The sequence below is a fragment of the Amblyomma americanum genome, chromosome 6 (genome assembly GCF_052857255.1).
Source record: "Amblyomma americanum isolate KBUSLIRL-KWMA chromosome 6, ASM5285725v1, whole genome shotgun sequence".
Taxonomy (NCBI): Eukaryota; Metazoa; Arthropoda; class Arachnida; order Ixodida; family Ixodidae; genus Amblyomma; species Amblyomma americanum.
In genome coordinates this window covers 190,841,515-190,867,244 of record NC_135502.1, presented here as the reverse complement: position 1 = coordinate 190,867,244, position 25,730 = coordinate 190,841,515, and the positions used below count along the sequence as shown (strand labels likewise).

Sequence of the window (25,730 nt, the reverse complement as noted above, 5' to 3'; positions counted from 1 at the left end):
GCAATCATTACACCGCCTTGAATATTTCGATTCGGAACGCAGCTCTGCGCCGATGAGTTGGGTAAACTTGGTGCGGGAGAAGAAAAAAACAAAAAAACTCGCCGCCGCTGTCACGTTGGGAGTAGGAACTGTAATTGGCTACTTTATAATGCCCTTCATTTCACAAAAAAATTTCAACGCAGAACACGATGGGCCAAAAAATAAAGAGGGACCTTCGCATCTCCGCTCTTAACCAGACTTCGGCGAATCGTTCTGTTTGCATTTCCCCCCCCCCCTTTTTTTTTAAGCGGTAGCCAACATTATCAGTCGCTCTTTCCGCGACATTCAAACGAGCTGTGATCATTTCGCAGGCGGACACGAGTGATGCGCAACTGCGAAGCTCTGCATTTCGCATACCCTACTTGTTGTTGCACGCACTACGGCACAAAGTCGAGCATACCTGACCCCGAATTCCATGAGGCCCCGCATTTAAAGCGAAAAAAAAAAAACTGTGCTCTTCTGGAACGGTCACCTCTCGAACACCGCCTCACTTGAATCCCAGACGGTCAATGCAGAAAGACTTTGCAAATTCGAGCACACACTTTGTTTTACTCCGTCCACTGCGTTTGACAGTGACTGACTAGGCAAACAGCGAGCATGCTCCCTCGGACGACACTCACAGTACTGACTGCACGCGCTACTGCACAGAGTCAAGAACGGAACTGCTTACCTGAGACCACTCCTGGTTGCCGTTCGGTCGTGATCCGCTCGCTGTGGCAGGCCGCAAGGAAAGGAAAAACGGATGCAGAAAACGGTAGCAAAACAAAGGGGAGAGAGGGACACACGAGAACCGGAGCTCTGGTTCGCATGACCAGCGGCTGCCCATGCAGCAGTTGGGTAGCCCTAAAGAGGGCTGTTTTTCGCGAGAAGGGTGCTTGCACGACGCCGAAGTCCAGACGGCACACGGTGGACGGACTAGCCTCCGAAGCCGTACAGAGTGCGGCCCTGACGCTTCAGCGCGTAGACCACATCCATGGCGGTGACAGTCTTGCGCTTAGCGTGCTCCGTGTACGTGACGGCGTCCCGGATCACATTCTCGAGGAACACTTTCAACACGCCGCGGGTCTCCTCGTAGATCAGGCCCGAGATGCGCTTGACACCGCCTCGGCGCGCCAGACGACGGATGGCGGGCTTGGTGATGCCCTGGATGTTGTCTCGCAATACCTTGCGATGGCGCTTCGCGCCTCCCTTGCCGAGTCCCTTGCCACCTTTTCCGCGACCAGACATGATGGTGCCGACGACGAAGTGTACACTCCGAGGCGAGAACGGGGAATGATGGTGTTACGCTCGGCGGCCTGTGGTGCTGGCAGCGCGAAGCCGCCATTCGCTGCGGCGCCTCGACCAATGAGAGTCCGCCTCCGCAAGCGCCGGCTCGCTAGCACTACTGAGCCCTCTCGGAGGGCTGCCGCGCCGCCAGCAAGGTAGCCAAAACGACCGCATCAAGGCGCACACGTAAACAACCAAGCAACGCGAAGACTGCCCCATTCTGCATCACGCGACCCCCCACCGCGCAAGAAAAAAAAAACGGAAATAGCAAACAATGGAAAACGAAGCGCACCTCCTATACTTCGCAATAGTGGCTGTATAACCGATATTTGGTCATGCCTGCTCCGTTTGCATGGAAAAAAAAAAATACTTGATGCCTAGTCGTTGCTGCTGTCAGTCTTTTTTTTTTTCGTGCGTGCCTGCGTTGCAAGCAAACAGGTGCGCGTGGTTTCTGTTTGCTGCCCCCCCCCCCCCCACTGGCAGGGGAGAGTTTACACCGTTAAATCGCGCGCCCCTTAAAGACACACCAAGGACACCGTCATTGCTGGCGCTACCAACAATTAGCGGGTTTCGCGACTTGTGAAGCTGCAGAAGCGGTTTTTTTTTTTTTGTCCTCAAAACCTGCCCGTTCTCAAAACGTGCATTGCTAAGGGGAAATTAAGCACTCACTTATCGTGTGTGTGTGTCCCCAACTTCCCGCACACACTTCACCGTGTCCGTGACCACATCGGAGCGGGCCCTTGAGAGGGCGACTACGGCCGTTCGCGGCGCACGTACCTCGCTCCCCCTCCTCTCCCGGTCGCCAGGATGCCGAGAAACGACCAGTTTCTCTTGCGGACTACATAGAAATACGTTTATCTCAAAAAGTAACCAATGCACAGCTTTAAAATTTTCCAGCCACATAGAACAAATGTCTCACCACCTCTCTTCCCACTTTCGGCTCGCTGGATCGAACCCGAGCTGTGCGAGCGTCGCTTTCAGTTTTCCGACCATTGCCAGGCTATTGTGCACACGCGCGATACGATAATCTGCTCGTGTTCGAGGACTTACTTGCTCTATCTGGCACGACAGCATCGGCCGCAAGAAGCCAAAGAAGGTACCAAACAGCTGCCAGCGTCGGAATTTTTCGCCGTTCTTACCGGGGAAAAAAAAAAGAAAACAAAAACGCGGGCGCGCCGCACGCGCTGGGGGACACGCACATTACTAACGACACAGCAAATTGTGCTTGTAGCGCTTCATATTCTGCGAGTGCGCGCTCGCCCGGTGGCCAGTGTGAAGCGTGGCTTCTCTGCGGACTGATTTGCTACAGCTACGTCCGCCGCACTGTACTGCCCAGTTCTACGTCCTGCACATTGGTGTATGTAACCCTTACAGCTGTACGTAAGTACTTCCTCCCTCCCTTCGAATACCGCTGGCCAGATGGGGCACGCCACGGGTGGCAAACTGTTTTCCTTTCGAATTTCCTAAGAACAGACTGAGGGAACACAGTGGCCTCCCCGACGTCCGCAGGCACGTGTTGCGGCCACGAAACGATAACCTCTTCTTAAGGCCAAATATCCACACAAACCCAAACCGGGGGAATTCCGCAATAAATTACCTCCTGCCGTCACACTTAAGCAAGCATATAATAGGTAGAAGCTTCTTTTTTTTTTCTTCTCTCTTACGTGCTCATGCGGATGAGTATTCACATGCATACATACATATATATTTCCTTTACAGTTCTCCTACAACTAATTCGAAATATTGTTCTTTAACAATCTGGCTGTATTGCATGCTGCCTAAGCAAAACCGCTGCTATTTCAACCGCCTGATATCCATTTCTCGAGGCTACATGCTAATGAAGAAAACAACTTAAACAATCAAAACACAGAGAGAGAAAGGGGCCCGGAGCATCGCGCCGCTACCTGCAGACTCGACGATGCAAACACTTTGGTTGGCTCTGAAAAGAGCCGTTGAGGTTGTTGGGGGGGACGACTGGCGACGAGCGCGATGTGCCGCCTACTTGGAGCTGGTGTACTTGGTGACAGCCTTGGTGCCTTCGGACACGGCGTGCTTGGCCAGCTCGCCAGGCAGCAAGAGACGCACCGCAGTTTGGATCTCCCGGCTCGTGATGGTCGAGCGCTTGTTGTAGTGGGCCAGGCGAGAGGACTCGGCCGCGATGCGCTCGAAGATGTCGTTCACGAAGCTGTTCATGATGGACATGGCCTTGCTGGATACTCCAGTGTCCGGATGCACCTGCTTGAGCACCTTATAGATGTAGATGGAGAAGCTCTCCTTCCTGCGGCGCTTCTTCTTCTTCTTGTCGGTTGCGCGCACATTCTTCTGCGCCTTTCCGGCCTTCTTCACGGCCTTTCCCGACGGTTGAGGGGGCATGACGATCAGTTACGACTGCGCTCGGGGAGACGGACGGTGTCGAAAGAACGCGCGCGCAGGGGCGCGCGGCGTTTTTATACTGGCACCGTGGTGTTCAAGCGACCGGAGCCAGGCCGCCGCGCGATTGGTCGACGCGTCGCGGCCTCCTCACCCTCCCTCCAGCGCTCCCGTCGCGGTATCGCGGCGCGCTCTCGAGGTTCGTAGTATCAAGCAGCAGCCCGTTCCTGTCTGTTCTCGCACGCGGCGTTCCCCGTTCTTTCTCGGCGTACAACAGAAGTCACCATGTCAGGTCGCGGAAAAGGAGGCAAGGCCAAGGGCAAGAGCAAGACCCGCTCGAGCCGCGCGGGACTGCAGTTCCCCGTGGGTCGAATTCACCGTCTCTTGCGTAAGGGCAACTACGCGGAGCGCGTCGGAGCGGGCGCCCCCGTTTACCTGGCCGCCGTCCTCGAATACCTGGCCGCCGAGGTGCTCGAGCTGGCGGGCAACGCTGCTCGGGACAACAAGAAGACCAGAATCATTCCGCGCCACCTGCAGCTGGCCATCCGAAACGACGAGGAGCTGAACAAGCTGCTCTCGGGAGTTACCATCGCCCAGGGCGGCGTCTTGCCCAACATCCAGGCCGTGTTGCTCCCCAAGAAGACCGAGAAGAAGGCGTGAGCGGTCTACCGCACGTCTGTGGAGGCGCGCCCGCCGCATCAGCAGCGCCCAACTAACGGTCCTTATCAGGACCAACCAACTGCCTGCCACGGCGGGGCCTCGCTGTGTGATACCTTTGGGTTTTGTTTTTTTTATTTGCTCTGGACCGCTGCGTCCCTCTCACGCTGGCTGTTTTTTCAAAGTGTTTGCCTCACTGCGCGCCGCACACAGGTTGGCTTTTATTTAGTTTTATCGGCCCCTTCTTCCTTTCCTTTTCCTGGCCCAGTCGCTAGCAGGAGGCCAGTAGAGCGTTAATAAGGGGCATGACCAGCGCATTGTTTTTTTTTTTGGCAGTTCCCTAGCAGGGGTTTCACATAGCAGCGCTAGAGAGAATGACGAAGTGGCTTTACTGAGACAGTAATAGAGAACAAGGGACGGGATTTTTTTTTTTTTTCGCCACCGCGGGCATCTGCCATAGATACCGAAGGACGTGAACTGGGACAGCGGAAATAAGCCACAGCAGGCAGAATGCAGACACGAAATAAAATAGGTGAGCGGACGGTAATATCGACAGAAACTATTCACACAGCAATAAATACGTACGCGGCGTATCAAGGTGCACCTAATGTAGGCGGCGCGTGCTGCATTCACTTGCGCGCCCAGCGCCGCATTTACCCCCACAAAACTGGGCGCGCGCGCGTGACTTGTGCAATGATGTTATTTACAAGCGCGAGCCCGCGGAAGACGCCAGGGCCATGGCTTTCAACAACTCACCTCGTTTTCCAGCAGCTGCGAAACGCAGTGTTCGAGAGAGAGGGACCGGCCGGGTTCGGAGCTCGGTTTCGTGCGCCCGTGGCCAAAGCAAACATTTGGGTGGTCCTGAGAAGGACCGTTGTGATGCGTTGCTGCGGCGGCGGCGGCGGCGCCAAGTGCCGGGCGCCACTGCGCTCTAGGCGCGCTCGCCGCGGATGCGCCTCGCCAGCTGGATATCCTTCGGCATGATGGTGACGCGCTTGGCGTGGATCGCGCACAGGTTGGTGTCCTCGAAGAGACCGACCAGGTATGCCTCGCTGGCCTCCTGAAGTGCCATGACGGCCGAGCTCTGGAAGCGCAGGTCGGTCTTGAAGTCCTGAGCGATTTCTCTCACCAGGCGCTGGAAGGGCAGCTTGCGGATGAGAAGTTCGGTCGATTTTTGGTATCGGCGAATTTCACGAAGTGCCACGGTGCCAGGCCTATATCTGTGAGGCTTCTTCACGCCTCCGGTAGCTGGCGCACTCTTACGAGCAGCCTTTGTGGCCAGCTGCTTGCGGGGGGCCTTGCCACCGGTGCTCTTGCGCGCGGTTTGCTTCGTGCGAGCCATGGTGCCGGACGCGGACGCTGGTAACGGACGGACTGCCTTCGGAGACGGGCGGCGAGAGACTGTGTTCCGCGCCGCGCGGCGGCGCTGCTCCCTCGCGCCCTCTCTCCGACCCGATTGGTCCCCGCTGACGGACCGATAGCTTCCCTCCGTTCTGCGGCGGCCGCCAGAATGCTGGAAATACTACTTTTCGAGCGCGCGTTGGTTTCGCGCCTGGCAAAGGTGAGACAAGTGGGTGTGGAACCGTGGTCTAGCGCAAGATTACGGTGCGCCTATCCTTTAGGTTTGCCCGCACAGCAAAAGCAGCCCTCTGGCAGGAGCCGGGCGTACGCGGCAGCGTCGACTTTGCCACCACACCAGGGTGTCGACGCGGTTGCGGGTCGTTCCGTGTGGCGTTAGCGCACTGCAACGAGCTTGTCTTCTTGGACATACCGGGCAATGAGTCTTTCGAAAAGAAAGGCGAAGCTACTAGCGCGACAGCAAGCAATGAATGCTCCGGGAGACATTCTGAGTATAGAACTGAACTTTAGTTGAGGAGGAGAAAGTAATTATTTTCGCTGTTTGTTGGCTCATTTCAATAGGCAAAGGAAGGAGGCAGCAACCAAAATTGTTAAGTGCACTGCGGTCGGCATGAGCGAATGAATGTGAGAGGCGAGTGTAAAGATTAAAGTGGTGGCGTGCAATTTTATAAAAGGCACTTTTTCTCCCTGCCCAGGCACTGTGGCTGCTTTCCCAAGCTTGGATGTGGATACCTTACAGTGTGTCGCCGCCGCATGCCTGAAAAGCACGTGCCGTTACTGGTGTAGAACAGACTGTCGCGCGTGTAAAAAAAAAGCGGCGATTGTTGGCCGAGTTAGGCCGCATTACTGGAAAGCAATCATAGAAGGTTCAACGCCAGCGGAGAAGACAAAAGTGCGGAGCAAAACGAAGACCCACTACTTCTCACAGCCGCCTGCGAAGTTCATGCGCTTCGCTGGATAGGTATGCGCACAACGCTATCAGTTAGAGGCTTTCTTGTCTTGGAGACAAAGAGCAACGGGATTGCGAAAAAAAAAAAAAACTCCCCGGGCGCCAAGCTCGCAAACCACCGCAAGAGATGAACCAATTTACTATTTACTGCACAGAAAGAACTGGGCACAGTGCAGTGCACGGAAGCCGCGCATAAATGCCTAAAAGCTCTCCTGCATCTGCGGGACAATATGCTTCGAGTACTAGGCAGGCAAGGTTAGTGAGCAAGAGCAGCGCGCGTAAAGAATGCATCCCATCTCTCCGTAATTGAGGTGTACTTCCTGCGGTCACCTTAGAAACAAACGGAAGTGCATGCCTGGGTTAGATCAACTGACTGCGGCCAATTGAAAAAAATAGAAAGAAAAGTGCTTTATATCCACTGCCCTGTCGTTTTCCTTGCATAGCATAGGCCAGGATGTGCATATCTGTAGGGGCCCGCGTAGAATAGCGCTCTGCTACGGCCGCACCGCAACGAAATTTGCGGGCACAGTTCCGACGCTTCTAGCTTGCAAACCAAAAATAATAACAAAAATTCGCGCAGGACGTCTACCGGCCTGGGTGCGAGCCCCCATTAAAGCGCCCAACGCTTGCCACGCAACGGAATACTTGAGGCCCGGAGCTGAGCTGCTCCTCCCTCCCTGCCAACGCAACACAGTCGGCGCAGCGCGGGGCTGCGGCGCCCCCTTCGTGTCGCCTGCGCAAGTATACCCGCCTCCGAGACAGCAGAGTCCGCGTCGCGCAGTCGACTGCTGCTGCCGCGCGAAGCAAAAACCGACTCGGGTAAATGATGAATACGTGGATTTTTCCCGCGGCGCTTTTTCACCCTGAGAGAGTTAGATTTTTTGCATAGTCGTTAGAAACTTTTCAGACGACTCCTTTACAGCAAGCAGAGAAAGAAAGCTATTCATGTCGGGTTCTGTGGCACAAAATATTGGCCTAAGGGAAAGGTTCAAGTCCAATTTTCCTCTTTACTGGAGACGACTGACTTTACACCTGTGCTCTTGTGTGCGCACTCCATTCTCAGGCGTTAGTAGGGAAGGTGGGTCCTCTCGTTTGTATTATTCCATTACATCCTTTCTTTGCAATGAGGCTCCCACACAGATCCTGCATATTCCAGTTTCCATGGGAGAAGTGCTTTTGCACGCTATTATTCACAGGTACGTTTCGGTGTCTGTACTGCCTGTCAAAAACTCACGAATTGAACCTGCTCCAACAATGTGGTCTCATAATAATAATTCACTGCAAGTGATCGTCGCAAACACAAATTGGACAGCGACTGGGCAGTCGGAGGCAATAACGCTTCCTATGAATTTGGACAACTGTCTGTAGCGGTGCACCAGTGGGATGGTAAATCATCTAATTGTACTCATAACTGGGGAGAAAAAAAAAATGACTCAAGACTAAAGAGGCATTCGGCGGCTCATCCCACCCTGCAGGTTCCTTAAAGTCGACTGTGACGAGAACGTCCGCACCGTCGTGTACAAAAAGTTAAGTCCCCCCAGCATTACAATGTTGTTCCAGGTCAGCGGAACACGCTACAGAACCAATCATTGAGTCACTTGGAATGCAGACAACCAAGCTGTGTGCTTCTTTTCCCCCTTTTCACTTGAGGCAGGGGCTGTTCGCGTGCTGCAATGGTTTGCAATTTGTCCGTCCCGTTCATTCCTGTGTTTTTTATCTGGAGTTACACTCTGGAAGCCCAATTTGACGAACAAAGGCCTATTCAGGAAACGAAACACGATGCTCCATTTCGCACGTCTCTCGGCCAGGTGTGTTTACCTCCAGGTTTCAGATTATGAGAGGCGCTCTGCATACAAGGAATGGCTGCAAGTCGTCCAATTTTTTTTCTTTGACGCGCGCACGGCTGCTGAAATTCGCCAACAGTGTTTCTGCCACAGACATGTAAAGCTGACTAGCACAGCCTTATGGCACACTTGGGCTCAATAATGTGATAGCATTACCTGGCCACATGTCCTGCAGGCAAGAAAGCGCCCCACATTTACGATAGAGAAAAACTGTAACGGTTTTGGACCAAACGCAATGCAGTGCAATCATTACACCGCCTTGAATATTTCGATTCGGAACGCAGCTCTGCGCCGATGAGTTGGGTAAACTTGGTGCGGGAGAAGAAAAAAACAAAAAAACTCGCCGCCGCTGTCACGTTGGGAGTAGGAACTGTAATTGGCTACTTTATAATGCCCTTCATTTCACAAAAAAATTTCAACGCAGAACACGATGGGCCAAAAAATAAAGAGGGACCTTCGCATCTCCGCTCTTAACCAGACTTCGGCGAATCGTTCTGTTTGCATTTCCCCCCCCCCCTTTTTTTTTAAGCGGTAGCCAACATTATCAGTCGCTCTTTCCGCGACATTCAAACGAGCTGTGATCATTTCGCAGGCGGACACGAGTGATGCGCAACTGCGAAGCTCTGCATTTCGCATACCCTACTTGTTGTTGCACGCACTACGGCACAAAGTCGAGCATACCTGACCCCGAATTCCATGAGGCCCCGCATTTAAAGCGAAAAAAAAAAAACTGTGCTCTTCTGGAACGGTCACCTCTCGAACACCGCCTCACTTGAATCCCAGACGGTCAATGCAGAAAGACTTTGCAAATTCGAGCACACACTTTGTTTTACTCCGTCCACTGCGTTTGACAGTGACTGACTAGGCAAACAGCGAGCATGCTCCCTCGGACGACACTCACAGTACTGACTGCACGCGCTACTGCACAGAGTCAAGAACGGAACTGCTTACCTGAGACCACTCCTGGTTGCCGTTCGGTCGTGATCCGCTCGCTGTGGCAGGCCGCAAGGAAAGGAAAAACGGATGCAGAAAACGGTAGCAAAACAAAGGGGAGAGAGGGACACACGAGAACCGGAGCTCTGGTTCGCATGACCAGCGGCTGCCCATGCAGCAGTTGGGTAGCCCTAAAGAGGGCTGTTTTTCGCGAGAAGGGTGCTTGCACGACGCCGAAGTCCAGACGGCACACGGTGGACGGACTAGCCTCCGAAGCCGTACAGAGTGCGGCCCTGACGCTTCAGCGCGTAGACCACATCCATGGCGGTGACAGTCTTGCGCTTAGCGTGCTCCGTGTACGTGACGGCGTCCCGGATCACATTCTCGAGGAACACTTTCAACACGCCGCGGGTCTCCTCGTAGATCAGGCCCGAGATGCGCTTGACACCGCCTCGGCGCGCCAGACGACGGATGGCGGGCTTGGTGATGCCCTGGATGTTGTCTCGCAATACCTTGCGATGGCGCTTCGCGCCTCCCTTGCCGAGTCCCTTGCCACCTTTTCCGCGACCAGACATGATGGTGCCGACGACGAAGTGTACACTCCGAGGCGAGAACGGGGAATGATGGTGTTACGCTCGGCGGCCTGTGGTGCTGGCAGCGCGAAGCCGCCATTCGCTGCGGCGCCTCGACCAATGAGAGTCCGCCTCCGCAAGCGCCGGCTCGCTAGCACTACTGAGCCCTCTCGGAGGGCTGCCGCGCCGCCAGCAAGGTAGCCAAAACGACCGCATCAAGGCGCACACGTAAACAACCAAGCAACGCGAAGACTGCCCCATTCTGCATCACGCGACCCCCCACCGCGCAAGAAAAAAAAAACGGAAATAGCAAACAATGGAAAACGAAGCGCACCTCCTATACTTCGCAATAGTGGCTGTATAACCGATATTTGGTCATGCCTGCTCCGTTTGCATGGAAAAAAAAAAATACTTGATGCCTAGTCGTTGCTGCTGTCAGTCTTTTTTTTTTTTCGTGCGTGCCTGCGTTGCAAGCAAACAGGTGCGCGTGGTTTCTGTTTGCTGCCCCCCCCCCCCCCACTGGCAGGGGAGAGTTTACACCGTTAAATCGCGCGCCCCTTAAAGACACACCAAGGACACCGTCATTGCTGGCGCTACCAACAATTAGCGGGTTTCGCGACTTGTGAAGCTGCAGAAGCGGTTTTTTTTTTTTTGTCCTCAAAACCTGCCCGTTCTCAAAACGTGCATTGCTAAGGGGAAATTAAGCACTCACTTATCGTGTGTGTGTGTCCCCAACTTCCCGCACACACTTCACCGTGTCCGTGACCACATCGGAGCGGGCCCTTGAGAGGGCGACTACGGCCGTTCGCGGCGCACGTACCTCGCTCCCCCTCCTCTCCCGGTCGCCAGGATGCCGAGAAACGACCAGTTTCTCTTGCGGACTACATAGAAATACGTTTATCTCAAAAAGTAACCAATGCACAGCTTTAAAATTTTCCAGCCACATAGAACAAATGTCTCACCACCTCTCTTCCCACTTTCGGCTCGCTGGATCGAACCCGAGCTGTGCGAGCGTCGCTTTCAGTTTTCCGACCATTGCCAGGCTATTGTGCACACGCGCGATACGATAATCTGCTCGTGTTCGAGGACTTACTTGCTCTATCTGGCACGACAGCATCGGCCGCAAGAAGCCAAAGAAGGTACCAAACAGCTGCCAGCGTCGGAATTTTTCGCCGTTCTTACCGGGGAAAAAAAAAAAGAAAACAAAAACGCGGGCGCGCCGCACGCGCTGGGGGACACGCACATTACTAACGACACAGCAAATTGTGCTTGTAGCGCTTCATATTCTGCGAGTGCGCGCTCGCCCGGTGGCCAGTGTGAAGCGTGGCTTCTCTGCGGACTGATTTGCTACAGCTACGTCCGCCGCACTGTACTGCCCAGTTCTACGTCCTGCACATTGGTGTATGTAACCCTTACAGCTGTACGTAAGTACTTCCTCCCTCCCTTCGAATACCGCTGGCCAGATGGGGCACGCCACGGGTGGCAAACTGTTTTCCTTTCGAATTTCCTAAGAACAGACTGAGGGAACACAGTGGCCTCCCCGACGTCCGCAGGCACGTGTTGCGGCCACGAAACGATAACCTCTTCTTAAGGCCAAATATCCACACAAACCCAAACCGGGGGAATTCCGCAATAAATTACCTCCTGCCGTCACACTTAAGCAAGCATATAATAGGTAGAAGCTTCTTTTTTTTTTCTTCTCTCTTACGTGCTCATGCGGATGAGTATTCACATGCATACATACATATATATTTCCTTTACAGTTCTCCTACAACTAATTCGAAATATTGTTCTTTAACAATCTGGCTGTATTGCATGCTGCCTAAGCAAAACCGCTGCTATTTCAACCGCCTGATATCCATTTCTCGAGGCTACATGCTAATGAAGAAAACAACTTAAACAATCAAAACACAGAGAGAGAAAGGGGCCCGGAGCATCGCGCCGCTACCTGCAGACTCGACGATGCAAACACTTTGGTTGGCTCTGAAAAGAGCCGTTGAGGTTGTTGGGGGGGACGACTGGCGACGAGCGCGATGTGCCGCCTACTTGGAGCTGGTGTACTTGGTGACAGCCTTGGTGCCTTCGGACACGGCGTGCTTGGCCAGCTCGCCAGGCAGCAAGAGACGCACCGCAGTTTGGATCTCCCGGCTCGTGATGGTCGAGCGCTTGTTGTAGTGGGCCAGGCGAGAGGACTCGGCCGCGATGCGCTCGAAGATGTCGTTCACGAAGCTGTTCATGATGGACATGGCCTTGCTGGATACTCCAGTGTCCGGATGCACCTGCTTGAGCACCTTATAGATGTAGATGGAGAAGCTCTCCTTCCTGCGGCGCTTCTTCTTCTTCTTGTCGGTTGCGCGCACATTCTTCTGCGCCTTTCCGGCCTTCTTCACGGCCTTTCCCGACGGTTGAGGGGGCATGACGATCAGTTACGACTGCGCTCGGGGAGACGGACGGTGTCGAAAGAACGCGCGCGCAGGGGCGCGCGGCGTTTTTATACTGGCACCGTGGTGTTCAAGCGACCGGAGCCAGGCCGCCGCGCGATTGGTCGACGCGTCGCGGCCTCCTCACCCTCCCTCCAGCGCTCCCGTCGCGGTATCGCGGCGCGCTCTCGAGGTTCGTAGTATCAAGCAGCAGCCCGTTCCTGTCTGTTCTCGCACGCGGCGTTCCCCGTTCTTTCTCGAGCGTACAACAGAAGTCACCATGTCAGGTCGCGGAAAAGGAGGCAAGGCCAAGGGCAAGAGCAAGACCCGCTCGAGCCGCGCGGGACTGCAGTTCCCCGTGGGTCGAATTCACCGTCTCTTGCGTAAGGGCAACTACGCGGAGCGCGTCGGAGCGGGCGCCCCCGTTTACCTGGCCGCCGTCCTCGAATACCTGGCCGCCGAGGTGCTCGAGCTGACGGGCAACGCTGCTCGGGACAACAAGAAGACCAGAATCATTCCGCGCCACCTGCAGCTGGCCATCCGAAACGACGAGGAGCTGAACAAGCTGCTCTCGGGAGTTACCATCGCCCAGGGCGGCGTCTTGCCCAACATCCAGGCCGTGTTGCTCCCCAAGAAGACCGAGAAGAAGGCGTGAGCGGTCTACCGCACGTCTGTGGAGGCGCGCCCGCCGCATCAGCAGCGCCCAACTAACGGTCCTTATCAGGACCAACCAACTGCCTGCCACGGCGGGGCCTCGCTGTGTGATACCTTTGGGTTTTGTTTTTTTTATTTGCTCTGGACCGCTGCGTCCCTCTCACGCTGGCTGTTTTTTCAAAGTGTTTGCCTCACTGCGCGCCGCACACAGGTTGGCTTTTATTTAGTTTTATCGGCCCCTTCTTCCTTTCCTTTTCCTGGCCCAGTCGCTAGCAGGAGGCCAGTAGAGCGTTAATAAGGGGCATGACCAGCGCATTGTTTTTTTTTTTTGGCAGTTCCCTAGCAGGGGTTTCACATAGCAGCGCTAGAGAGAATGACGAAGTGGCTTTACTGAGACAGTAATAGAGAACAAGGGACGGGATTTTTTTTTTTTTTCGCCACCGCGGGCATCTGCCATAGATACCGAAGGACGTGAACTGGGACAGCGGAAATAAGCCACAGCAGGCAGAATGCAGACACGAAATAAAATAGGTGAGCGGACGGTAATATCGACAGAAACTATTCACACAGCAATAAATACGTACGCGGCGTATCAAGGTGCACCTAATGTAGGCGGCGCGTGCTGCATTCACTTGCGCGCCCAGCGCCGCATTTACCCCCACAAAACTGGGCGCGCGCGCGTGACTTGTGCAATGATGTTATTTACAAGCGCGAGCCCGCGGAAGACGCCAGGGCCATGGCTTTCAACAACTCACCTCGTTTTCCAGCAGCTGCGAAACGCAGTGTTCGAGAGAGAGGGACCGGCCGGGTTCGGAGCTCGGTTTCGTGCGCCCGTGGCCAAAGCAAACATTTGGGTGGTCCTGAGAAGGACCGTTGTGATGCGTTGCTGCGGCGGCGGCGGCGGCGCCAAGTGCCGGGCGCCACTGCGCTCTAGGCGCGCTCGCCGCGGATGCGCCTCGCCAGCTGGATATCCTTCGGCATGATGGTGACGCGCTTGGCGTGGATCGCGCACAGGTTGGTGTCCTCGAAGAGACCGACCAGGTATGCCTCGCTGGCCTCCTGAAGTGCCATGACGGCCGAGCTCTGGAAGCGCAGGTCGGTCTTGAAGTCCTGAGCGATTTCTCTCACCAGGCGCTGGAAGGGCAGCTTGCGGATGAGAAGTTCGGTCGATTTTTGGTATCGGCGAATTTCACGAAGTGCCACGGTGCCAGGCCTATATCTGTGAGGCTTCTTCACGCCTCCGGTAGCTGGCGCACTCTTACGAGCAGCCTTTGTGGCCAGCTGCTTGCGGGGGGCCTTGCCACCGGTGCTCTTGCGCGCGGTTTGCTTCGTGCGAGCCATGGTGCCGGACGCGGACGCTGGTAACGGACGGACTGCCTTCGGAGACGGGCGGCGAGAGACTGTGTTCCGCGCCGCGCGGCGGCGCTGCTCCCTCGCGCCCTCTCTCCGACCCGATTGGTCCCCGCTGACGGACCGATAGCTTCCCTCCGTTCTGCGGCGGCCGCCAGAATGCTGGAAATACTACTTTTCGAGCGCGCGTTGGTTTCGCGCCTGGCAAAGGTGAGACAAGTGGGTGTGGAACCGTGGTCTAGCGCAAGATTACGGTGCGCCTATCCTTTAGGTTTGCCCGCACAGCAAAAGCAGCCCTCTGGCAGGAGCCGGGCGTACGCGGCAGCGTCGACTTTGCCACCACACCAGGGTGTCGACGCGGTTGCGGGTCGTTCCGTGTGGCGTTAGCGCACTGCAACGAGCTTGTCTTCTTGGACATACCGGGCAATGAGTCTTTCGAAAAGAAAGGCGAAGCTACTAGCGCGACAGCAAGCAATGAATGCTCCGGGAGACATTCTGAGTATAGAACTGAACTTTAGTTGAGGAGGAGAAAGTAATTATTTTCGCTGTTTGTTGGCTCATTTCAATAGGCAAAGGAAGGAGGCAGCAACCAAAATTGTTAAGTGCACTGCGGTCGGCATGAGCGAATGAATGTGAGAGGCGAGTGTAAAGATTAAAGTGGTGGCGTGCAATTTTATAAAAGGCACTTTTTCTCCCTGCCCAGGCACTGTGGCTGCTTTCCCAAGCTTGGATGTGGATACCTTACAGTGTGTCGCCGCCGCATGCCTGAAAAGCACGTGCCGTTACTGGTGTAGAACAGACTGTCGCGCGTGTAAAAAAAAAGCGGCGATTGTTGGCCGAGTTAGGCCGCATTACTGGAAAGCAATCATAGAAGGTTCAACGCCAGCGGAGAAGACAAAAGTGCGGAGCAAAACGAAGACCCACTACTTCTCACAGCCGCCTGCGAAGTTCATGCGCTTCGCTGGATAGGTATGCGCACAACGCTATCAGTTAGAGGCTTTCTTGTCTTGGAGACAAAGAGCAACGGGATTGCGAAAAAAAAAAAAAACTCCCCGGGCGCCAAGCTCGCAAACCACCGCAAGAGATGAACCAATTTACTATTTACTGCACAGAAAGAACTGGGCACAGTGCAGTGCACGGAAGCCGCGCATAAATGCCTAAAAGCTCTCCTGCATCTGCGGGACAATATGCTTCGAGTACTAGGCAGGCAAGGTTAGTGAGCAAGAGCAGCGCGCGTAAAGAATGCATCCCATCTCTCCGTAATTGAGGTGTACTTCCTGCGGTCACCTTAGAAACAAACGGAAGTGCATGCCTGGGTTAGATCAACTGACTGCGGCCAATTGAAAAAAATAGAAAGAAAAGTGCTTTATATCCACTGCCCTGTCGTTTTCCTTGCATAGCATAGGCCAGGATGTGCATATCTGTAGGGGCCCGCGTAGAATAGCGCTCTGCTACGGCCGCACCGCAACGAAATTTGCGGGCACAGTTCCGACGCTTCTAGCTTGCAAACCAAAAATAATAACAAAAATTCGCGCAGGACGTCTACCGGCCTGGGTGCGAGCCCCCATTAAAGCGCCCAACGCTTGCCACGCAACGGAATACTTGAGGCCCGGAGCTGAGCTGCTCCTCCCTCCCTGCCAACGCAACACAGTCGGCGCAGCGCGGGGCTGCGGCGCCCCCTTCGTGTCGCCTGCGCAAGTATACCCGCCTCCGAGACAGCAGAGTCCGCGTCGCGCAGTCGACTGCTGCTGCCGCGCGAAGCAAAAACCGACTCGGGTAAATGATGAATACGTGGATTTTTCCCGCGGCGCTTTTTCACCCTGAGAGAGTTAGATTTTTTGCATAGTCGTTAGAAACTTTTCAGACGACTCCTTTACAGCAAGCAGAGAAAGAAAGCTATTCATGTCGGGTTCTGTGGCACAAAATATTGGCCTAAGGGAAAGGTTCAAGTCCAATTTTCCTCTTTACTGGAGACGACTGACTTTACACCTGTGCTCTTGTGTGCGCACTCCATTCTCAGGCGTTAGTAGGGAAGGTGGGTCCTCTCGTTTGTATTATTCCATTACATCCTTTCTTTGCAATGAGGCTCCCACACAGATCCTGCATATTCCAGTTTCCATGGGAGAAGTGCTTTTGCACGCTATTATTCACAGGTACGTTTCGGTGTCTGTACTGCCTGTCAAAAACTCACGAATTGAACCTGCTCCAACAATGTGGTCTCATAATAATAATTCACTGCAAGTGATCGTCGCAAACACAAATTGGACAGCGACTGGGCAGTCGGAGGCAATAACGCTTCCTATGAATTTGGACAACTGTCTGTAGCGGTGCACCAGTGGGATGGTAAATCATCTAATTTTACTCATAACTGGGGAGAAAAAAAAAATGACTCAAGACTAAAGAGGCATTCGGCGGCTCATCCCACCCTGCAGGTTCCTTAAAGTCGACTGTGACGAGAACGTCCGCACCGTCGTGTACAAAAAGTTAAGTCCCCCCAGCATTACAATGTTGTTCCAGGTCAGCGGAACACGCTACAGAACCAATCATTGAGTCACTTGGAATGCAGACAACCAAGCTGTGTGCTTCTTTTCCCCCTTTTCACTTGAGGCAGGGGCTGTTCGCGTGCTGCAATGGTTTGCAATTTGTCCGTCCCGTTCATTCCTGTGTTTTTTATCTGGAGTTACACTCTGGAAGCCCAATTTGACGAACAAAGGCCTATTCAGGAAACGAAACACGATGCTCCATTTCGCACGTCTCTCGGCCAGGTGTGTTTACCTCCAGGTTTCAGATTATGAGAGGCGCTCTGCATACAAGGAATGGCTGCAAGTCGTCCAATTTTTTTTCTTTGACGCGCGCACGGCTGCTGAAATTCGCCAACAGTGTTTCTGCCACAGACATGTAAAGCTGACTAGCACAGCCTTATGGCACACTTGGGCTCAATAATGTGATAGCATTACCTGGCCACATGTCCTGCAGGCAAGAAAGCGCCCCACATTTACGATAGAGAAAAACTGTAACGGTTTTGGACCAAACGCAATGCAGTGCAATCATTACACCGCCTTGAATATTTCGATTCGGAACGCAGCTCTGCGCCGATGAGTTGGGTAAACTTGGTGCGGGAGAAGAAAAAAACAAAAAAACTCGCCGCCGCTGTCACGTTGGGAGTAGGAACTGTAATTGGCTACTTTATAATGCCCTTCATTTCACAAAAAAATTTCAACGCAGAACACGATGGGCCAAAAAATAAAGAGGGACCTTCGCATCTCCGCTCTTAACCAGACTTCGGCGAATCGTTCTGTTTGCATTTCCCCCCCCCCCTTTTTTTTAAGCGGTAGCCAACATTATCAGTCGCTCTTTCCGCGACATTCAAACGAGCTGTGATCATTTCGCAGGCGGACACGAGTGATGCGCAACTGCGAAGCTCTGCATTTCGCATACCCTACTTGTTGTTGCACGCACTACGGCACAAAGTCGAGCATACCTGACCCCGAATTCCATGAGGCCCCGCATTTAAAGCGAAAAAAAAAAAACTGTGCTCTTCTGGAACGGTCACCTCTCGAACACCGCCTCACTTGAATCCCAGACGGTCAATGCAGAAAGACTTTGCAAATTCGAGCACACACTTTGTTTTACTCCGTCCACTGCGTTTGACAGTGACTGACTAGGCAAACAGCGAGCATGCTCCCTCGGACGACACTCACAGTACTGACTGCACGCGCTACTGCACAGAGTCAAGAACGGAACTGCTTACCTGAGACCACTCCTGGTTGCCGTTCGGTCGTGATCCGCTCGCTGTGGCAGGCCGCAAGGAAAGGAAAAACGGATGCAGAAAACGGTAGCAAAACAAAGGGGAGAGAGGGACACACGAGAACCGGAGCTCTGGTTCGCATGACCAGCGGCTGCCCATGCAGCAGTTGGGTAGCCCTAAAGAGGGCTGTTTTTCGCGAGAAGGGTGCTTGCACGACGCCGAAGTCCAGACGGCACACGGTGGACGGACTAGCCTCCGAAGCCGTACAGAGTGCGGCCCTGACGCTTCAGCGCGTAGACCACATCCATGGCGGTGACAGTCTTGCGCTTAGCGTGCTCCGTGTACGTGACGGCGTCCCGGATCACATTCTCGAGGAACACTTTCAACACGCCGCGGGTCTCCTCGTAGATCAGGCCCGAGATGCGCTTGACACCGCCTCGGCGCGCCAGACGACGGATGGCGGGCTTGGTGATGCCCTGGATGTTGTCTCGCAATACCTTGCGATGGCGCTTCGCGCCTCCCTTGCCGAGTCCCTTGCCACCTTTTCCGCGACCAGACATGATGGTGCCGACGACGAAGTGTACACTCCGAGGCGAGAACGGGGAATGATGGTGTTACGCTCGGCGGCCTGTGGTGCTGGCAGCGCGAAGCCGCCATTCGCTGCGGCGCCTCGACCAATGAGAGTCCGCCTCCGCAAGCGCCGGCTCGCTAGCACTACTGAGCCCTCTCGGAGGGCTGCCGCGCCGCCAGCAAGGTAGCCAAAACGACCGCATCAAGGCGCACACGTAAACAACCAAGCAACGCGAAGACTGCCCCATTCTGCATCACGCGACCCCCCACCGCGCAAGAAAAAAAAAACGGAAATAGCAAACAATGGAAAACGAAGCGCACCTCCTATACTTCGCAATAGTGGCTGTATAACCGATATTTGGTCATGCCTGCTCCGTTTGCATGGAAAAAAAAAAAATACTTGATGCCTAGTCGTTGCTGCTGTCAGTCTTTTTTTTTTTCGTGCGTGCCTGCGTTGCAAGCAAACAGGTGCGCGTGGTTTCTGTTTGCTGCCCCCCCCCCCCCACTGGCAGGGGAGAGTTTACACCGTTAAATCGCGCGCCCCTTAAAGACACACCAAGGACACCGTCATTGCTGGCGCTACCAACAATTAGCGGGTTTCGCGACTTGTGAAGCTGCAGAAGCGGTTTTTTTTTTTTTGTCCTCAAAACCTGCCCGTTCTCAAAACGTGCATTGCTAAGGGGAAATTAAGCACTCACTTATCGTGTGTGTGTGTCCCCAACTTCCCGCACACACTTCACCGTGTCCGTGACCACATCGGAGCGGGCCCTTGAGAGGGCGACTACGGCCGTTCGCGGCGCACGTACCTCGCTCCCCCTCCTCTCCCGGTCGCCAGGATGCCGAGAAACGACCAGTTTCTCTTGCGGACTACATAGAAATACGTTTATCTCAAAAAGTAACCAATGCACAGCTTTAAAATTTTCCAGCCACATAGAACAAATGTCTCACCACCTCTCTTCCCACTTTCGGCTCGCTGGATCGAACCCGAGCTGTGCGAGCGTCGCTTTCAGTTTTCCGACCATTGCCAGGCTATTGTGCACACGCGCGATACGATAATCTGCTCGTGTTCGAGGACTTACTTGCTCTATCTGGCACGACAGCATCGGCCGCAAGAAGCCAAAGAAGGTACCAAACAGCTGCCAGCGTCGGAATTTTTCGCCGTTCTTACCGGGGAAAAAAAAAAAGAAAACAAAAACGCGGGCGCGCCGCACGCGCTGGGGGACACGCACATTACTAACGACACAGCAAATTGTGCTTGTAGCGCTTCATATTCTGCGAGTGCGCGCTCGCCCGGTGGCCAGTGTGAAGCGTGGCTTCTCTGCGGACTGATTTGCTACAGCTACGTCCGCCGCACTGTACTGCCCAGTTCTACGTCCTGCACATTGGTGTATGTAACCCTTACAGCTGTACGTAAGTACTTCCTCCCTCCCTTCGAATACCGCTGGCCAGATGGGGCACGCCACGGGTGGCAAACTGTTTTCCTTTCGAATTTCCTAAGAACAGACTGAGGGAACACAGTGGCCTCCCCGACGTCCGCAGGCACGTGTTGCGGCCACGAAACGATAACCTCTTCTTAAGGCCAAATATCCACACAAACCCAAACCGGGGGAATTCCGCAATAAATTACCTCCTGCCGTCACACTTAAGCAAGCATATAATAGGTAGAAGCTTCTTTTTTTTTTCTTCTCTCTTACGTGCTCATGCGGATGAGTATTCACATGCATACATACATATATATTTCCTTTACAGTTCTCCTACAACTAATTCGAAATATTGTTCTTTAACAATCTGGCTGTATTGCATGCTGCCTAAGCAAAACCGCTGCTATTTCAACCGCCTGATATCCATTTCTCGAGGCTACATGCTAATGAAGAAAACAACTTAAACAATCAAAACACAGAGAGAGAAAGGGGCCCGGAGCATCGCGCCGCTACCTGCAGACTCGACGATGCAAACACTTTGGTTGGCTCTGAAAAGAGCCGTTGAGGTTGTTGGGGGGGACGACTGGCGACGAGCGCGATGTGCCGCCTACTTGGAGCTGGTGTACTTGGTGACAGCCTTGGTGCCTTCGGACACGGCGTGCTTGGCCAGCTCGCCAGGCAGCAAGAGACGCACCGCAGTTTGGATCTCCCGGCTCGTGATGGTCGAGCGCTTGTTGTAGTGGGCCAGGCGAGAGGACTCGGCCGCGATGCGCTCGAAGATGTCGTTCACGAAGCTGTTCATGATGGACATGGCCTTGCTGGATACTCCAGTGTCCGGATGCACCTGCTTGAGCACCTTATAGATGTAGATGGAGAAGCTCTCCTTCCTGCGGCGCTTCTTCTTCTTCTTGTCGGTTGCGCGCACATTCTTCTGCGCCTTTCCGGCCTTCTTCACGGCCTTTCCCGACGGTTGAGGGGGCATGACGATCAGTTACGACGGCGCTCGGGGAGACGGACGGTGTCGAAAGAACGCGCGCGCAGGGGCGCGCGGCGTTTTTATACTGGCACCGTGGTGTTCAAGCGACCGGAGCCAGGCCGCCGCGCGATTGGTCGACGCGTCGCGGCCTCCTCACCCTCCCTCCAGCGCTCCCGTCGCGGTATCGCGGCGCGCTCTCGAGGTTCGTAGTATCAAGCAGCAGCCCGTTCCTGTCTGTTCTCGCACGCGGCGTTCCCCGTTCTTTCTCGAGCGTACAACAGAAGTCACCATGTCAGGTCGCGGAAAAGGAGGCAAGGCCAAGGGCAAGAGCAAGACCCGCTCGAGCCGCGCGGGACTGCAGTTCCCCGTGGGTCGAATTCACCGTCTCTTGCGTAAGGGCAACTACGCGGAGCGCGTCGGAGCGGGCGCCCCCGTTTACCTGGCCGCCGTCCTCGAATACCTGGCCGCCGAGGTGCTCGAGCTGGCGGGCAACGCTGCTCGGGACAACAAGAAGACCAGAATCATTCCGCGCCACCTGCAGCTGGCCATCCGAAACGACGAGGAGCTGAACAAGCTGCTCTCGGGAGTTACCATCGCCCAGGGCGGCGTCTTGCCCAACATCCAGGCCGTGTTGCTCCCCAAGAAGACCGAGAAGAAGGCGTGAGCGGTCTACCGCACGTCTGTGGAGGCGCGCCCGCCGCATCAGCAGCGCCCAACTAACGGTCCTTATCAGGACCAACCAACTGCCTGCCACGGCGGGGCCTCGCTGTGTGATACCTTTGGGTTTTGTTTTTTTTATTTGCTCTGGACCGCTGCGTCCCTCTCACGCTGGCTGTTTTTTCAAAGTGTTTGCCTCACTGCGCGCCGCACACAGGTTGGCTTTTATTTAGTTTTATCGGCCCCTTCTTCCTTTCCTTTTCCTGGCCCAGTCGCTAGCAGGAGGCCAGTAGAGCGTTAATAAGGGGCATGACCAGCGCATTGTTTTTTTTTTTGGCAGTTCCCTAGCAGGGGTTTCACATAGCAGCGCTAGAGAGAATGACGAAGTGGCTTTACTGAGACAGTAATAGAGAACAAGGGACGGGATTTTTTTTTTTTTTTCGCCACCGCGGGCATCTGCCATAGATACCGAAGGACGTGAACTGGGACAGCGGAAATAAGCCACAGCAGGCAGAATGCAGACACGAAATAAAATAGGTGAGCGGACGGTAATATCGACAGAAACTATTCACACAGCAATAAATACGTACGCGGCGTATCAAGGTGCACCTAATGTAGGCGGCGCGTGCTGCATTCACTTGCGCGCCCAGCGCCGCATTTACCCCCACAAAACTGGGCGCGCGCGCGTGACTTGTGCAATGATGTTATTTACAAGCGCGAGCCCGCGGAAGACGCCAGGGCCATGGCTTTCAACAACTCACCTCGTTTTCCAGCAGCTGCGAAACGCAGTGTTCGAGAGAGAGGGACCGGCCGGGTTCGGAGCTCGGTTTCGTGCGCCCGTGGCCAAAGCAAACATTTGGGTGGTCCTGAGAAGGACCGTTGTGATGCGTTGCTGCGGCGGCGGCGGCGGCGCCAAGTGCCGGGCGCCACTGCGCTCTAGGCGCGCTCGCCGCGGATGCGCCTCGCCAGCTGGATATCCTTCGGCATGATGGTGACGCGCTTGGCGTGGATCGCGCACAGGTTGGTGTCCTCGAAGAGACCGACCAGGTATGCCTCGCTGGCCTCCTGAAGTGCCATGACGGCCGAGCTCTGGAAGCGCAGGTCGGTCTTGAAGTCCTGAGCGATTTCTCTCACCAGGCGCTGGAAGGGCAGCTTGCGGATGAGAAGTTCGGTCGATTTTTGGTATCGGCGAATTTCACGAAGTGCCACGGTGCCAGGCCTATATCTGTGAGGCTTCTTCACGCCTCCGGTAGCTGGCGCACTCTTACGAGCAGCCTTTGTGGCCAGCTGCTTGCGGGGGGCCTTGCCACCGGTGCTCTTGCGCGCGGTTTGCTTCGTGCGAGCCATGGTGCCGGACGCGGACGCTGGTAACGGACGGACTGCCTTCGGAGACGGGCGGCGAGAGACTGTGTTCCGCGCCGCGCGGCGGCGCTGCTCCCTCGCGCCCTCTCTCCGACCCGATTGGTCCCCGCTGACGGACCGATAGCTTCCCTCCGTTCTGCGGCGGCCGCCAGAATGCTGGAAATACTACTTTTCGAGCGCGCGTTGGTTTCGCGCCTGGCAAAGGTGAGACAAGTGGGTGTGGAACCGTGGTCTAGCGCAAGATTACGGTGCGCCTATCCTTTAGGTTTGCCCGCACAGCAAAAGCAGCCCTCTGGCAGGAGCCGGGCGTACGCGGCAGCGTCGACTTTGCCACCACACCAGGGTGTCGACGCGGTTGCGGGTCGTTCCGTGTGGCGTTAGCGCACTGCAACGAGCTTGTCTTCTTGGACATACCGGGCAATGAGTCTTTCGAAAAGAAAGGCGAAGCTACTAGCGCGACAGCAAGCAATGAATGCTCCGGGAGACATTCTGAGTATAGAACTGAACTTTAGTTGAGGAGGAGAAAGTAATTATTTTCGCTGTTTGTTGGCTCATTTCAATAGGCAAAGGAAGGAGGCAGCAACCAAAATTGTTAAGTGCACTGCGGTCGGCATGAGCGAATGAATGTGAGAGGCGAGTGTAAAGATTAAAGTGGTGGCGTGCAATTTTATAAAAGGCACTTTTTCTCCCTGCCCAGGCACTGTGGCTGCTTTCCCAAGCTTGGATGTGGATACCTTACAGTGTGTCGCCGCCGCATGCCTGAAAAGCACGTGCCGTTACTGGTGTAGAACAGACTGTCGCGCGTGTAAAAAAAAAGCGGCGATTGTTGGCCGAGTTAGGCCGCATTACTGGAAAGCAATCATAGAAGGTTCAACGCCAGCGGAGAAGACAAAAGTGCGGAGCAAAACGAAGACCCACTACTTCTCACAGCCGCCTGCGAAGTTCATGCGCTTCGCTGGATAGGTATGCGCACAACGCTATCAGTTAGAGGCTTTCTTGTCTTGGAGACAAAGAGCAACGGGATTGCGAAAAAAAAAAAAAACTCCCCGGGCGCCAAGCTCGCAAACCACCGCAAGAGATGAACCAATTTACTATTTACTGCACAGAAAGAACTGGGCACAGTGCAGTGCACGGAAGCCGCGCATAAATGCCTAAAAGCTCTCCTGCATCTGCGGGACAATATGCTTCGAGTACTAGGCAGGCAAGGTTAGTGAGCAAGAGCAGCGCGCGTAAAGAATGCATCCCATCTCTCCGTAATTGAGGTGTACTTCCTGCGGTCACCTTAGAAACAAACGGAAGTGCATGCCTGGGTTAGATCAACTGACTGCGGCCAATTGAAAAAAATAGAAAGAAAAGTGCTTTATATCCACTGCCCTGTCGTTTTCCTTGCATAGCATAGGCCAGGATGTGCATATCTGTAGGGGCCCGCGTAGAATAGCGCTCTGCTACGGCCGCACCGCAACGAAATTTGCGGGCACAGTTCCGACGCTTCTAGCTTGCAAACCAAAAATAATAACAAAAATTCGCGCAGGACGTCTACCGGCCTGGGTGCGAGCCCCCATTAAAGCGCCCAACGCTTGCCACGCAACGGAATACTTGAGGCCCGGAGCTGAGCTGCTCCTCCCTCCCTGCCAACGCAACACAGTCGGCGCAGCGCGGGGCTGCGGCGCCCCCTTCGTGTCGCCTGCGCAAGTATACCCGCCTCCGAGACAGCAGAGTCCGCGTCGCGCAGTCGACTGCTGCTGCCGCGCGAAGCAAAAACCGACTCGGGTAAATGATGAATACGTGGATTTTTCCCGCGGCGCTTTTTCACCCTGAGAGAGTTAGATTTTTTGCATAGTCGTTAGAAACTTTTCAGACGACTCCTTTACAGCAAGCAGAGAAAGAAAGCTATTCATGTCGGGTTCTGTGGCACAAAATATTGGCCTAAGGGAAAGGTTCAAGTCCAATTTTCCTCTTTACTGGAGACGACTGACTTTACACCTGTGCTCTTGTGTGCGCACTCCATTCTCAGGCGTTAGTAGGGAAGGTGGGTCCTCTCGTTTGTATTATTCCATTACATCCTTTCTTTGCAATGAGGCTCCCACACAGATCCTGCATATTCCAGTTTCCATGGGAGAAGTGCTTTTGCACGCTATTATTCACAGGTACGTTTCGGTGTCTGTACTGCCTGTCAAAAACTCACGAATTGAACCTGCTCCAACAATGTGGTCTCATAATAATAATTCACTGCAAGTGATCGTCGCAAACACAAATTGGACAGCGACTGGGCAGTCGGAGGCAATAACGCTTCCTATGAATTTGGACAACTGTCTGTAGCGGTGCACCAGTGGGATGGTAAATCATCTAATTGTACTCATAACTGGGGAGAAAAAAAAAATGACTCAAGACTAAAGAGGCATTCGGCGGCTCATCCCACCCTGCAGGTTCCTTAAAGTCGACTGTGACGAGAACGTCCGCACCGTCGTGTACAAAAAGTTAAGTCCCCCCAGCATTACAATGTTGTTCCAGGTCAGCGGAACACGCTACAGAACCAATCATTGAGTCACTTGGAATGCAGACAACCAAGCTGTGTGCTTCTTT

The 25,730-nt window shown here is 54.4% G+C and overlaps 12 protein-coding genes across 12 annotated transcripts; 3 read left to right on the top strand and 9 right to left on the bottom strand.

Moving 5' to 3' along the window:
• Window positions 1–645: 645 nt before the first annotated feature.
• LOC144094238 (histone H4) lies at window positions 646–1,662 on the bottom strand. Its single transcript, XM_077628173.1, has one exon. It carries the CDS (start codon window positions 1,264–1,266, stop codon window positions 955–957), a length of 312 nt encoding a protein of 103 aa, XP_077484299.1. The 5' UTR covers window positions 1,267–1,662; the 3' UTR covers window positions 646–954.
• A 1,306-nt stretch (window positions 1,663–2,968) lies between these two features.
• On the bottom strand, window positions 2,969–3,698 carry LOC144094237 (histone H2B). The gene has a single exon (XM_077628171.1). It carries the CDS (start codon window positions 3,676–3,678, stop codon window positions 3,304–3,306), a length of 375 nt encoding a protein of 124 aa, XP_077484297.1. The 5' UTR covers window positions 3,679–3,698; the 3' UTR covers window positions 2,969–3,303.
• Window positions 3,699–3,960: 262 nt separating this feature from the next.
• LOC144094236 (histone H2A-like) lies at window positions 3,961–4,657 on the top strand. The gene has a single exon (XM_077628170.1). It carries the CDS (start codon window positions 3,961–3,963, stop codon window positions 4,333–4,335), a length of 375 nt encoding a protein of 124 aa, XP_077484296.1. The 3' UTR covers window positions 4,336–4,657.
• Window positions 4,658–5,027: 370 nt separating this feature from the next.
• LOC144094235 (histone H3) lies at window positions 5,028–5,773 on the bottom strand. Its single transcript, XM_077628169.1, has one exon. The coding sequence runs from the start codon at window positions 5,672–5,674 to the stop codon at window positions 5,264–5,266; it is 411 nt and encodes a 136-aa protein (XP_077484295.1). The 5' UTR covers window positions 5,675–5,773; the 3' UTR covers window positions 5,028–5,263.
• A 3,598-nt stretch (window positions 5,774–9,371) lies between these two features.
• LOC144094232 (histone H4) lies at window positions 9,372–10,388 on the bottom strand. The gene has a single exon (XM_077628168.1). It carries the CDS (start codon window positions 9,990–9,992, stop codon window positions 9,681–9,683), a length of 312 nt encoding a protein of 103 aa, XP_077484294.1. The 5' UTR covers window positions 9,993–10,388; the 3' UTR covers window positions 9,372–9,680.
• Window positions 10,389–10,503: 115 nt separating this feature from the next.
• LOC144094231 (histone H2B) lies at window positions 10,504–12,426 on the bottom strand. Its single transcript, XM_077628167.1, has one exon. The coding sequence runs from the start codon at window positions 12,404–12,406 to the stop codon at window positions 12,032–12,034; it is 375 nt and encodes a 124-aa protein (XP_077484293.1). The 5' UTR covers window positions 12,407–12,426; the 3' UTR covers window positions 10,504–12,031.
• A 263-nt stretch (window positions 12,427–12,689) lies between these two features.
• Window positions 12,690–13,064, top strand: LOC144095642 (histone H2A-like). The gene has a single exon (XM_077629309.1). The coding sequence runs from the start codon at window positions 12,690–12,692 to the stop codon at window positions 13,062–13,064; it is 375 nt and encodes a 124-aa protein (XP_077485435.1).
• Window positions 13,065–13,757: 693 nt separating this feature from the next.
• Window positions 13,758–14,503, bottom strand: LOC144094230 (histone H3). The gene has a single exon (XM_077628166.1). It carries the CDS (start codon window positions 14,402–14,404, stop codon window positions 13,994–13,996), a length of 411 nt encoding a protein of 136 aa, XP_077484292.1. The 5' UTR covers window positions 14,405–14,503; the 3' UTR covers window positions 13,758–13,993.
• Window positions 14,504–18,100: 3,597 nt separating this feature from the next.
• Window positions 18,101–19,117, bottom strand: LOC144094229 (histone H4). Its single transcript, XM_077628165.1, has one exon. It carries the CDS (start codon window positions 18,719–18,721, stop codon window positions 18,410–18,412), a length of 312 nt encoding a protein of 103 aa, XP_077484291.1. The 5' UTR covers window positions 18,722–19,117; the 3' UTR covers window positions 18,101–18,409.
• A 1,307-nt stretch (window positions 19,118–20,424) lies between these two features.
• On the bottom strand, window positions 20,425–21,141 carry LOC144094228 (histone H2B). The gene has a single exon (XM_077628164.1). It carries the CDS (start codon window positions 21,132–21,134, stop codon window positions 20,760–20,762), a length of 375 nt encoding a protein of 124 aa, XP_077484290.1. The 5' UTR covers window positions 21,135–21,141; the 3' UTR covers window positions 20,425–20,759.
• Window positions 21,142–21,282: 141 nt separating this feature from the next.
• On the top strand, window positions 21,283–22,114 carry LOC144094227 (histone H2A-like). The gene has a single exon (XM_077628163.1). The coding sequence runs from the start codon at window positions 21,418–21,420 to the stop codon at window positions 21,790–21,792; it is 375 nt and encodes a 124-aa protein (XP_077484289.1). The 5' UTR covers window positions 21,283–21,417; the 3' UTR covers window positions 21,793–22,114.
• A 371-nt stretch (window positions 22,115–22,485) lies between these two features.
• LOC144094226 (histone H3) lies at window positions 22,486–23,212 on the bottom strand. Its single transcript, XM_077628162.1, has one exon. The coding sequence runs from the start codon at window positions 23,130–23,132 to the stop codon at window positions 22,722–22,724; it is 411 nt and encodes a 136-aa protein (XP_077484288.1). The 5' UTR covers window positions 23,133–23,212; the 3' UTR covers window positions 22,486–22,721.
• Between the last annotated feature and the right edge of the window lie 2,518 nt (window positions 23,213–25,730).

Bases quoted from the DNA above. Each gene is read 5' to 3' on its own strand.
- LOC144094238 (XM_077628173.1), bottom strand. From the start codon at position 1,266: ATGTCTGGTCGCGGAAAAGGTGGCAAGGGACTCGGCAAGGGAGGCGCG.
- LOC144094237 (XM_077628171.1), bottom strand. From the start codon at position 3,678: ATGCCCCCTCAACCGTCGGGAAAGGCCGTGAAGAAGGCCGGAAAGGCG.
- LOC144094236 (XM_077628170.1), top strand. From the start codon at position 3,961: ATGTCAGGTCGCGGAAAAGGAGGCAAGGCCAAGGGCAAGAGCAAGACC.
- LOC144094235 (XM_077628169.1), bottom strand. From the start codon at position 5,674: ATGGCTCGCACGAAGCAAACCGCGCGCAAGAGCACCGGTGGCAAGGCC.
- LOC144094232 (XM_077628168.1), bottom strand. From the start codon at position 9,992: ATGTCTGGTCGCGGAAAAGGTGGCAAGGGACTCGGCAAGGGAGGCGCG.
- LOC144094231 (XM_077628167.1), bottom strand. From the start codon at position 12,406: ATGCCCCCTCAACCGTCGGGAAAGGCCGTGAAGAAGGCCGGAAAGGCG.
- LOC144095642 (XM_077629309.1), top strand. From the start codon at position 12,690: ATGTCAGGTCGCGGAAAAGGAGGCAAGGCCAAGGGCAAGAGCAAGACC.
- LOC144094230 (XM_077628166.1), bottom strand. From the start codon at position 14,404: ATGGCTCGCACGAAGCAAACCGCGCGCAAGAGCACCGGTGGCAAGGCC.
- LOC144094229 (XM_077628165.1), bottom strand. From the start codon at position 18,721: ATGTCTGGTCGCGGAAAAGGTGGCAAGGGACTCGGCAAGGGAGGCGCG.
- LOC144094228 (XM_077628164.1), bottom strand. From the start codon at position 21,134: ATGCCCCCTCAACCGTCGGGAAAGGCCGTGAAGAAGGCCGGAAAGGCG.
- LOC144094227 (XM_077628163.1), top strand. From the start codon at position 21,418: ATGTCAGGTCGCGGAAAAGGAGGCAAGGCCAAGGGCAAGAGCAAGACC.
- LOC144094226 (XM_077628162.1), bottom strand. From the start codon at position 23,132: ATGGCTCGCACGAAGCAAACCGCGCGCAAGAGCACCGGTGGCAAGGCC.